The sequence below is a fragment of the Telmatherina bonti genome (genome assembly GCF_933228915.1).
Source record: "Telmatherina bonti genome assembly, chromosome: 20".
NCBI lineage: Eukaryota > Metazoa > Chordata > Actinopteri > Atheriniformes > Telmatherinidae > Telmatherina > Telmatherina bonti.
Genome location: NC_136618.1, coordinates 21034354 through 21046604, shown reverse-complemented (window position 1 = coordinate 21046604; position 12251 = coordinate 21034354). Strand labels below are relative to the sequence as shown.

General features: G+C 38.9%; 1 protein-coding gene across 4 annotated transcripts in view; it reads right to left on the bottom strand.

The window, feature by feature from the left end:
* The window catches only part of smarcd3b (SWI/SNF related BAF chromatin remodeling complex subunit D3b), a 30734-nt gene that overhangs the window by 5830 nt on the left and 12653 nt on the right, over nt 1-12251 (bottom strand). Inside the window, exons 3-9 of one of the 4 annotated variants that reach the window (XM_079259395.1) lie at nt 10041-10130; nt 8494-8536; nt 6795-6917; nt 6429-6554; nt 5656-5751; nt 2626-2727; nt 2227-2388 (exon numbers count right to left, since the gene is read on the bottom strand). In XM_079259395.1, the coding sequence (XP_079115521.1) occupies nt 2227-2388; nt 2626-2727; nt 5656-5751; nt 6429-6554; nt 6795-6917; nt 8494-8536; nt 10041-10130 (742 nt within the window). The remainder of the gene's footprint in view (nt 1-2226; nt 2389-2625; nt 2728-5655; nt 5752-6428; nt 6555-6794; nt 6918-8493; nt 8537-10040; nt 10131-12251) is intronic. The other 3 variants (XM_079259396.1, XM_079259397.1, XM_079259398.1) reach the window with 3 other exon arrangements.

The following is a 12251-nucleotide window of genomic DNA, read 5'->3' as shown; positions in this document are numbered from 1 at the left end:
GATGACTGAAATTCTTTTTAGAAATAAAGAATTTTTTTGGGTCTTACTATTTTTGCTTGATTAATGATTTCAGCTGTCCAAAGATATTTTGCACTTCCCTTTTTTCATATTTATTTTGTCACGACGGAGCAGATGATCTCATCAAAGACAGACCAACTTAACCACTTGTTTTACATTTTGGAATTGGCTTTGGAGCTATCTTGCGAATATTAACAAGACAACTCTGAAAAACACATCATCTAGATGGCAACATATGCTGCTCAGAACCCAGTTGCACCATTGTGGATGCTGTTTTTTTTAACCCTTTTTTTTAATCTAACCTGGAGGGGGCAGGATTTGTAATTTCCAAAAAGAAATTTTTTCTGTCAGGCATCTGGGCTACTTCTCATTTCACGTCGGTTCATCTTAAATAATTTTAACCCCTGAGCTCTTTGTTTTCTTTACAAGTAAAGTTTTAATTTGCATCTGTGGAGGAAGTGACAAACAATGTTTTGTACCAGTTTCCATTATTAAACATGTCTGTTTGCTGTGCAGTTCTGCCTGAGGGATGGAGGAGCACAACAGTGGCTGCAAAATTCACACAATCTTTGATTGCTACCATGAGCTGGAGGTAACCAGTGCACTGAATACTGACAATGTTTCTTAATGCACGAAAACAATTATGCGGCCACAATTTGATTGTCAAATGATGACCAGAATTAGTGAACTCACACTACGATAAGATATTCAGACAACTTCCCCCATAGGCATCTACTCACATCTGGAACTGGCAGAGAAAATATGTTCCAATTGGTCCACATCTGGATGTTGAGCCACAATAAATACCAAGATTTCTTATGAGATGAATAAAGTATCTATCAGACAAAGGTCAGCAGGCATGAGCCCAGCAGTCAGAGATCTCTCTAAAGGGAACGCTATCCTGACAACAGATATGTCATGCTCTCAGATTCCTGCTAGAAGACCTGACTTTAAAAGCATAAAACATCTATACCAGGTGGGAAGGGTCCTTTTACCCTTATTTTTCTACCCTTTTACTTTTTATGATAATTCTTGCTATGATACGGGATAACTCATCAACTGTGGCCCAAATCACAAGTGCAGCTGCTGACCTACAGAAACAGGAGCATCTAGCGAGGTGCTGAGCAACATTAAACCTCTGTGTTCAATAAACTGCCCAAAAATACTACGTGGTTCTGTTTGAAGCACTTTTCACGTTTATCCAAGACTGGACATAAATACACATTTCATGTGAGTTCATGCAGTCACCTGTTTAATCGCTTGTAAACACAAAAAGCTAGTCAGCCAATCACATGACAGTAATGCAATGCATTTAGACATGTAGACATGGTAAAGACAACTTGCTAAAGCTCAAACCCAGAATCAGAATGAGGAAGAAAGGGATTCAAGTGACTATGAAAGTGGTATGGATGTTGGTCTATTGGGATTTTCACACACAACCATCTTTATTGTTTACAGAGAATGATATGAAAAGAGAAAATATCCAGTGAGCAGCGGCTGTCTGATAGAAAGACAATCTCTGGTAATCAGTTAATCGCTGGTTACAACCATAGTATGCAGAATATCATCTCTGAACAGACAACATGTCCAACCTTGAAACAGATGGACATCAGCAAACGACTACATCGAGTGCCACTCCTGTCAGCTAAGAACAGGAAACTCAGGCTACGGTTAACATAAAGTCACCAAATTCGCAGCAACTGTGACACTATCAGGCCAAAATGAAGCAAAATCTCTGAAGAACGCCTCCAACACCTTGTTAACACTAAGAGTTTAGTCAGTTCTTGAGGTAAGAGTCATTTCAGATCAAAAATAAATGGTACTTGCCTAATGACTCATTTCTCTGTTAATTAATTAAATCAGATCAGACTTTCTAATTACTGCAGTTTTAAAATGTTAGGTGTGTGTCTTGCTTGTGTGAGCAGCAAGTTAGTTTGCATTTAGATTATATCCATAAAAATAATTCCCAAATTGTTAAAAAAAAACAAAAAACAAAAACCCCAAACGCTTGTTCTTATCAAAAAGCTGTTTTTCTATTAAATTAAATTAAATTAAATTAAATTAAATTAAATTAAATTAAATTAAATTAAATTAAATTAAATTAAATTAAATTAAATTAGTATTTGCCACATATATAATAACACAGTGAGTTTCTGGTGTAAACTCATATTTTCTGTGACAGTCTGCAGCTGATGAAGAGTCTTGCACCTGTTGGAAGTACTTGTCACAGTTGATGTACTCCTTGTCATGTGAGTCCTGCAGCTTATTAGTCTTCACGTACTGCCAGAGGGCCTGGATGATGCAGGAGCGAGTCTGAGTGTGAATGCCAAGCAGGCGAGCCAGCCGAGGGTCCAGCTTGAACTGAGGAGGCTGTGAAGACGGCGTAATCGCGTTACAACACATCTTACATCATGATCAAATTAAACCATCCTGGAAACTGATTTCAGGTTCGAGACAGTCTGAAATACACTGGAGGTTTTCTGTAAGCTAGCAGTTATCAGCGACAGGAGGCCTGCAGGTTGTCACCACTGATTTCACGCTCAGACTTGGCCACACATTTCTAACATATGATTCGACTTGTGTGCGGTACTAGCTTAACGCCCTCACCTGGTAGTCCAGCATCAGCAGCAGAGTGCAGCGTACGCTCACGTCTCCTGGCCGCTTCACCTGAAAGCCATCTGTCTCCTGTGTGGTGGGCGTGCGATGCCACTGAAAGAACAAGTAGGAATCCCGCATGATCAGAAGGAAGCTGCTGCATTTCTTTGCTTTTAAAGCTCGTTTTGAAGTGCGAGTTCACATTTAAATGCACCAATTAAGAGGTTTGCACCATTTATGCTATAAAATATGTTGACTTAACTAATAAGTGTACAAATGAAAACATTATAATGATTATTAGGACAATTTTTTTCTAAATAAATTCACTAAATGTTACACACTACGCACAGAAAAGGTCTCTGCTTGTTCATGCATCAGGAATAATAAAACAGATTTCTGTTAGTTATGTACAAACATTTGTGACTATTGATGGATAGATCCTAGACAGTATAACATTCCTCTGACTTTTCCTACGCCTATGTGTGCACGAGTTTAGCATGTTCTACTCCATGATCAGCCTCACCGTTACAGTACTGCGGACAAGAAAGACTTCATTCACTCGTACTTCATTTCTGTTCACACAATTTACCTTCAACTTTTACTGTTGTTTAAAAGAAACCATGGAATCTCAGACAGACTAAGTAAATCATTTCAGAGTCCAGGATTTTTTACCTAGACAGAGCTGTATATAGGGTAAAGTGTACGGTATAGACACATCAGCCGTGCTCGGTATGCCAAAACAACAAAGACAACAAAAGTTTAACTGTGAGGCTGAACATCAAAGACACACAATCAACACAGTTAGTTGGAAAACAATGTTAGACGCATATCGCAACCATTCAGAAATGGGTTGGTGGGGGGGGGGGGGGGGGGGGGGGGGGGGGGAGACACAAAAAACTCCCTTCATCGCATCAAATTGACGCGCAGTAAAGAGTTATGTTTTCCTTCAACCGGAGTCTGAATCATGCAGGACAGTTTAAGCAGAGATTGCATCTCAAGGTATTCTTTTGATTAAAACGCATTCAAAGAGAAGCACCTGTGTGCCAGGATAAAATACCCTCTTAAAAAGAGGAACCTTGAGAAGTCATGATTTCCATGCTGAAACTCGTGAAGTGGATTTTTTTTAATCTCAGTGCATTTTTGTGGAGGTGCACAGTGAAGGGTAGCTGCGGTTTGTTTCTAAGTGTCCATTTTCTCCATCTGCATGTTTAAACAACCTTGTATGTATAAAATTTAAAAGGCCCCTCCTCTTATGTAAAAACGGTTTATTAAAGAAGAGAAAGGGCAGTCCACTCTCTCAATCTGTTGTATTTAGCATTTATTCAATAGGGACAAAAAAAGGAACTAACAAGGCTAGTTTTTATGATTAAAACTCAAGGTTTAGCCACACAAGATAGAATAATACGTTTTATTCAATGAGACTGTTATTGACCCTGACTGCATGACTGGAACATTTAATTCACTGGTTAATTAGAGAAGCTCCTTATTGCTATGTAATAAAGTGTTGAGAAAACATGCTGTCAGGCTGTGAATGTTGTCCAGATGGGGTGAAGAGTGAGTTTACAGCTACAGTACAATTTGTTAAACAGATTGACATTTGGACAATTAGCCAAGCGTTAATTAATGGTTATAACGTGGTTACTGGTGATTACTGAATGCAAATTGTTTTGCTACTACAGCATAATAATTGATAATACAGGTGTTGAACATGTTCCAGGGACTATGAAGAATAAATCAGCCTGCTATCCAGCAAGAATGGGACTTAAAACGTGTAATGCAGGAAGTAGACATTTTTTTCATGGACATAACGACACTGTTCAGTTCCCGTGTTTTGTTTTGTTTTTTTTAATTTTGCAGCATTCGCTATATTTACTCCATATTTTGGACTGTAGAGAAGCCTTTAAATATTGGACCTGCTCTCACACGCTTTCTACTTGCTCTTTGCCAGATCTTGTGACAACGATCATGATTTGAAGGGCAATATTACTGCTCTTCTGATATCTGTCTGGTTCTGTTTGTGAACTGATCTGTTTCTAAGTTTTCTTGTGAACAGTCACATGGATGTTTGTGCTTCATTCACATTTACAAAAGTAAAATTGTTTTCTTCCTCTATGCTGACAGTACACCCAGAAGGCTTTTTTTCTTGATATGCAATAATAATCTGTGGTTTCAGGGGACTTTTTTTGTGCTAAACTATTTCTTGACTTCCTTGAGTCTCTTTTGGCAACGTCATTGTCAGACCGACCACCTTCTCTCTGTGTTTAATTTAAAGAACGGACATGTGAGTTGTGTCGGCTTTCCCATTAACTAACAACAGTTTTCTCCTTTGATCGTGATTTTAAATGTGAAATAAAAACAGTGTTTGTTACCACAGCATACATTTTGCCTCATCTTTCATGAAAAGTGTCCATAATGTCACTGCAGGTCAGGCTTCTCTTGCTATGATATATCTAAATGTCTGTCATGGAAAATGTCTTCAGTTTCAGTTTGACAGGCCACGAAAAGCACCGATGAGATCGTTTTTCAAAGGTGTGAGCGGACAGGATGAACATGTGAGCTTCTTGTTTGTTGTTCAACCACACTAGGTACAAGGACACGAATGGAAGTTAACAACAGTAAAACGTTTAATAAGAAGTTGCATGATTTAGATTTTTGCGGTAGTTCTTTCAACACGAAAACTCACTGCTTGCACTTTTTGAGTCTCTTTTAAAGGCTACAAGGTTGAGTGTCTGACAACCAAAAGACTTTTTTCTTTTTTTTTTTTTAGGATGATTCATTTTCTAAATGTGTAGATTTTTTTAATCTTTAATTTTTGGCAGTGCCATTTTGTTAAGAGTTGCTGAAATTGTAAAATGCAAGTGATGGTGATGATATTCGAAGGTGCTGTTACTACGTTAAGCTCAAGAGCTCTTCACATTGCTGAAAAACCTGACTTTTCTGTAATTAATGTGTAGAAAAAACAATGATCAGATGATGCATGTGTGTGGTTCTAAAATGAGACTCTTCCTCTGTGCAAGGGGCAAAAAAGCTGTTTGTGCTGACCTCAACCAGGTGGTTGTCTGGACCGTACAGGTCTTTGTCCAGCTCGATCACCAGGCTCTTAAAAAATGAAGAGAACTTCTTCTTCTGCTTCCCTGGCTGGAAAACATACAAACAAAAGGTGGACAAATAATGACAAGGGTCGGCTGAATGCACATCAAACATTCGTATGCAGATCTGCAAATGCGCTTGTCTCATGTCTTATCTTACAGCATCATTACTCATTAGAAACCCACAAGCGACTGCGTGAGGCCCAAAGGAAAATGAGACAACAGATATTCTTGGGGTCTATTTCCTTCGAGCTTCACCTGAAATTTTTTGTGGTTTGTGCAACTTCAATGGTTTGCCCTTCTGTGAAATGACCGCTTTCCTGAATATATCAGAGCCGCACAAAGCAAATCACTTTTATATTTAAACACTTGTTTCATCAGCCATTCCTTTTACACCTTAAGCCAGCCAAAACATTTCTGGCCAACGTTGTTTGAGCAAATCATTGCATGACTGTGGGCCAAATACGGCCCAGAGTGGCTCCGAGATCAAAGACCAGCCCACTCGTACTAAACAGGAAGATTAAAACCTCAGTTATTTCTTTTAAAGGACAAGCAGCCATTTGACACACATATTCATCTGCCAGACATGAAATAAACCTACATCCCAGCAGTGTAATACTATAACAGAAAACATTTTTTTTATTAATTAGATTGACACTTTCTGTGCAATATGGTTTGAGTGTGTTAAAGGAAACAGACATGAATACAGCAGAAAACACCACTCACATCATCCAGCAATTTCCCTTCTACCCGCAGCTCCCATGATGCAATGCTGCCATCTGAGTCATCAGCATCAGGTCTAGCTGGGTTAAAGGTGTTTGAAATGTAGAGCCTCAGTTTACGCTTTTGCTGCTGGCACAAGGGCACAACAAACACCACAGTTTAATAGAAAATGTAAAAAAAAAATCACAAAGAGAGGTAAAGGTGCACCCAGTAGATTCAGAGATTGGCCAGAAAAGTGAGAAATACTAAATTGGAAAATTGAGGTAAACAACACTGCTGGCCTTTTCGGACTCCATGGCATTTTGGACCGACACATGGAGATCAGCAGGATGCATTGGTTCCCAACGAGGGTTTATTTCTTATTATTACCTTCATTGGTCTCTTCAGTGCCTCCTGGATGTCCACTCGTTTACGCATGATAGTCTGGTCTAGTTTGCGCTCAAAAGCCAGCAGATCCATGTAGGCCTGAGACTCTGGGACCAGCTCACGGATCTGCTCACCAGAAACAGAAACTTAATGTTAAGAGAGAAAGTTAAGAATACAGTTTTTCATAATTAATTAACACAAATGGGCTTAAACAAATATTCTGTCTCTTCTGGTGCTGGTTGGTCTGCTATCTTTTATTCAAGGACATGTTGGCACCTTTTTCAATTATGTTTTTTCCTCTTTGATTTGCGTTACAGTTTAAGAGCTGCTAATGGAGCAAAAAAGCCACTTTTTTTTACCTAATGAATAAAGTTAGCTTAATAGCTGCTCATAAGAGGATGCTAACAACCTAATTGGATCAAAGATTAAGCTAAAACAGTTAGATAATAACATTAGCCAACAAAATGGCATTGGTTACATTAATTGCTAACATTAACAAACAATTCTGTGTCTGGAAGTAAAATAAATGATAAGCTAATATAGTTTGTGTTGTGGTTTAGGCAGTGCTAGCTAAATAGAGCTAGCATTAATTTATTTTTTGGACCATACAAATTGAAGCTCTAGGGTTAATAAACTCCCTATGTTTTTTTCTTTCTTTTTTTTAGTTATTTACATTTAAGAAAAAATGACAAAATGAACATAGAAAATAAATAAATAAATTTAAAAAAATGAACTAAATCAAATAGACACAGCATAAACTTGAACCGACATTTCTGCTAGTGGGTCGGTGGGTCCTTTTGCTCAGAATTTTCTTTTGGGCAAAAACTGATCCCGTGGTGTCTTAAAAAGCATACACTTTGTTCAATATTGTCCATCATTAAAGTGCTGGTCCACACCATGCTCAGGACACTGAGGTATCAAAATTAGATGCAGACCGTGCAGTCGACCAGCCAAGGCTCAAACATTACCATACGGATGAAAGTCTTCGGCGCATCAAGGGCTGCTGCTTACCAGACTGTGCACACACACATACACTCCTCCAGTTCACCACTTACGCTCCCTCTTACTTTCATTGTTCCTTCTCATTCCTTCTCTATCTGTGTCTCTCCCTGCCTTTCACCGGCCAGAGGTGCTGAGCTGACAGAGGAGTGTGGCAGACATTCCCTGTGCCTGACTCATTGTTGTATAGTGGCCATGGCTGCTGCTATCTCCATGTCTGGGTAATTTCAGAGGATAAGACATGAGCTCACAGTCTCCAGACCTTTACATCCTCATGTGTGCCAGTCAGGACGGGGCGAGGTGATTGGGTGCTGCACAGCTGCAAACTGAGACCAGTAGATAAAAATCACAATCTCAGTCTGTTCAGACTCACCTGTGGCAACATGGTGATTCTTCTGTCTCTTTCAGTACTATTTGTGGTTGCATCTCTGCTATTTCCCGCTGACTGAATTTAAATCAGTGAGCCGTCAACAAATAACAGAATAAAACCCTAAATAAACCTCTAAAATCTTCTGATCGCACTCCTCAATCTCTCTCTTCTCATTTGGAAATAACAAATAATCTTCTGGCCCTCAGCGTCTTCCAAGAACCCCGAACATGAAAAAAAAAAAAAACAACCAGGATTTTTCTGCTCTGCACACAAAAGATAAAAAAAACACAGAGAAAAAAACAGAACAACAAAGGTAAAAATATGCAGCCTCACCCTTTGCGGAAGAATCTTGTCTGCCATTTTCCTTCTCTTAGCACTAGAGACAGGGAGAGAAAGACAGAGAGAAAGAGGAAAAAGGGAGCATGTTACTATGGTGACTGATAGCGTAGCACCCAGGCCATCTGCTAAAATGCTGGGCCATATCCAGCACCCCAGCATCCCAGCTGTGTTTGTGCGTGTGCGTGTATGTGCGTGTGTGTGTACGCTTATGCACTCCAGTGTTTGTGTGTTCTCTGAGATGCAGCAGTCCACCTGGAGAATGAGAGCCTCTAACAGCCAAAAAAGTGTCCCATCACACATCTTTTGCATGACATATTCACCACACTCATGCACACACACAAGGCAGAATCACTGCTATGTGACTCAGAGGGTAACAAGATGTGTGTTTAAAGGCTTTTCATGAATGCAGAGACTTTTAATATTTTCATCAAGGAAGATGCATTTGATTCATAAATTCCAGGCATGTACTGGTGAGTGTGAACATTTGTCTGTCATGTTTGTCATATACTTACCCCAGTGGGACTTGAAACAATAAAATCCGTGCTAACTTTGTGCCATTGACTGAAATGTCTTTTTTTAATGAACATCTGTGAACACCTATTACATGTTCATCCCCCCATGTCAGTTCATGCAAGTAGTTTTATCCTGCACCGCCATTACACAAAACAAGTAGGTGGCACTACACTGCAAAAAGAGCAAATTAGAAAAGCTCATATCAGGATTATTTCAACCTATTTATTTAATTTAAGATTTACAGTATAAACTTTGAATTTAAATTAGTTCCCATGTAAATAAAACCAGCAGTTCATTATGTAGTATCATCACTGGACCCTTTTGCTAAGAGTTATATGCAAACATGAAAACCGCTTATGCTGAAAGTAAATATAAACTGCCAGGATATGATTAATCTGATTTAAATAAATGGATATTAACTCATTTTTATCTGAAATGAAGAAAAATTAATCTGCACCTAAATTTATTCTTATTCATCTCTTGTGTAACTATAAGATCTACAGTCTACTCTGCACTCAACAGTGGCGATACATATCATCCAACCCCAACTGCAAATCTGACACTACAGAAAAATGTTCATGTTTCTAAATTGTGTTGTTTTTTTTTAAATCTTATTTTGTTTGTTTTTTTGCAGTGTAGAGGAAATATTTTGTCACAGAGCACTTCAATGCTCTATGAAGCACTACGTTACATCAGCATGCCAAATACTGAAACAAGCCCGCTGCAAGGACAACTGAAGGATCCAGGACTCAAAAGGGAAAAACTAAACTAGTTTGTATTGTGCCTTAAAACTGAATTTTGCTATATTTTCTGCTCTAGTTGTACAAATTTGTTCCCATCATGCCATGCTCCAGCCCAAAGCATGCACCACTACAGTTTTTAAGAAGAGGCCTGTTAGCCTGCATGTATGTTTGGGCCAAAAAAAAAAAAAAGTTCATTCATGGGGATGCTGGACTCAGTTGAAAGTTTTAATAGGCCAGAGTCATCAAACGAAAGAAAAATGGACATGCAGCAGAATAAACTCCTACTTTGATCCGAGCGTGGGATCTGATTGGGGCTCTCTCATGTCCATCTGCCTCGTCGGCATCTCATTGGCTCCGGGGAATCCAACTGGCTTCCTAAGAATTGGTGAGGATTTGAAGGTTGTCCGATTAGAGTTGTCGCGAGACACACACTCACTGGCAGCAAGTTTGATGTAACGGGGAAACACCTGGTGGTCTTGGCTGCTTGTGTGAGTTGGATGTGTGTTAAGTTCAAGGGTCTGTTAGTAGGTGCAAACTCTACAACTCAGACAAGGCCAGGCACTGTGATGGGTGTGTAACTATGTAAATGCAGGCACACAAGTGCAGCAGAGGATCTGGGAGGTATCCTGCTCATCTGAGGGACACACTCAGTCAACAATGTTTCTCAGCTAACCAAAACAATCATGCTTCACACACTGACACAGACAATACACTGATAAGGGACACACTGAACCTGACGGATCTAGACACCCTGAGGTTACATAGCAGCTTCAGCTCAGGATGGCTCTGTGTTGCATATATTGATGTTGGTTTGATGCAGTAATGGTGCAGGTGAATATACCATGCATAATTTAATAAAATCACAAACTTCTCCAAGCATTATCACTGCAGAAAAAAATACTCATGAACAGACAAGTCAGCACCATGGCTTCTTAGAAACTTGTTTAAAAATGTGCAGAGTTCCCCTGCAACCTTAATTGTCCTAACGTATCAGATATAGTGATGGTATTTGCATTTACATAAATAAATCCTTTAGTTTTTACAGGACAGAAACTGAAATCGGTTGCAAAAACGGCACTTCAGGTTTTCATGGCTGATAAAATACTAAGAATATAACCAAAATGTTTTTGGCTGAAGCTGGACTACAAAGAACATTCAGATGATGTGCCAGATCACAGAAAGCAACTAAAACGCTGGTTTTGGACACAGTTTAGGAGAACTGATGGGCAAAAAGAAAAAAGAAAACATTAAATGGCGTATATATATGACTGTGGAATCTTTGGAAAACTTGATATGCAGGCAGACTGATGAGAACTCTTGGATATTTTGTTCAATATTTGCAAAAAAAACAGGCTAATTCAAATTTAAATACAGGTATTATTTGACTTATTACTTATTTATGCTTGAAAAAAGTTTAAAAATAACTTGTAAATGTAAGAATACATTTAGAAGGAGGTACAGAGTTTCTCTACAAATAAAGGAATACATTTCATAACAAAGAACATTGATATTCTGTGACTAAACTTGTATTCAACAGTAAAAATAAAATGCACAAACATCGAGGGAAGTACATGTTTTCCTGTAGACCTAAATTTTTATATGAGGTTCATAAATATTTCAAGAACCAACAAATTTAAGAGATCGACAATGTTTCACCAGGCTTAGTTCAGAATCACCATATCATAATAAGCATCCATATTTTAAAAAATGATTACTGTGTATTGGAGCAGTTCTGAGGAAAACAAAAGGTTAAATTCATTCAAGAAATTATTGATAAGAACCACATTCTTTCACCTCATTAACCTCACGTGACGTGACTTTTTTTTTTTACTGACAGCATCTGCAATATCCTCAATTGCTTTTAAAAATACAATCATTTGAATATTTCATTCTCAACCTTTCTGAGACAAAGACACAAGCCAAGATGTGACAAGTAATTAATTGTTTAAGTTTAATTAAACAGTAATGAAAAAAACTGGTGTGAAGACAATCATTTCTGCTTGGCACCACCTTTGCAAATGAATAAATTTCTAAAGCCCATTTAGTCTTTTTTTTTTTGTCTTTTCCCTGACACAAGGCACAATTATCACTCATTAAAATCTAGTACAAATATTATTATGTTTTTCAAAAAGCTTACGAGGGACTTTCTAGGACACCAGGTTAAATATTTATGCCACTTTATGCAAAGCAAACCGGAATGTTTTGCTATTTATAGTGGCTGCTTGCGTATAGGACAGCGTTTGCTCTGCAGAGAGTAGCTGGGACCATAAGGTCTCAATGACACTGCAAACACAGGTGGCCCGCCCTCAGCTGGCAGCAGCGTGGGGCTCTGAGCTGGATGGAGCGACTGAAGCAGCAACCTGTTTGCCAGAGGACACACGGTCTCACAAAGAGACAGAGAGCAAACGAGGCAGACACCTGGATGGGTCACCCTGGATCATCGATCAGAGCCACCGCAGCCAGACGGGCTGCTCTGGGGGTTGAGCCCCCGACGCA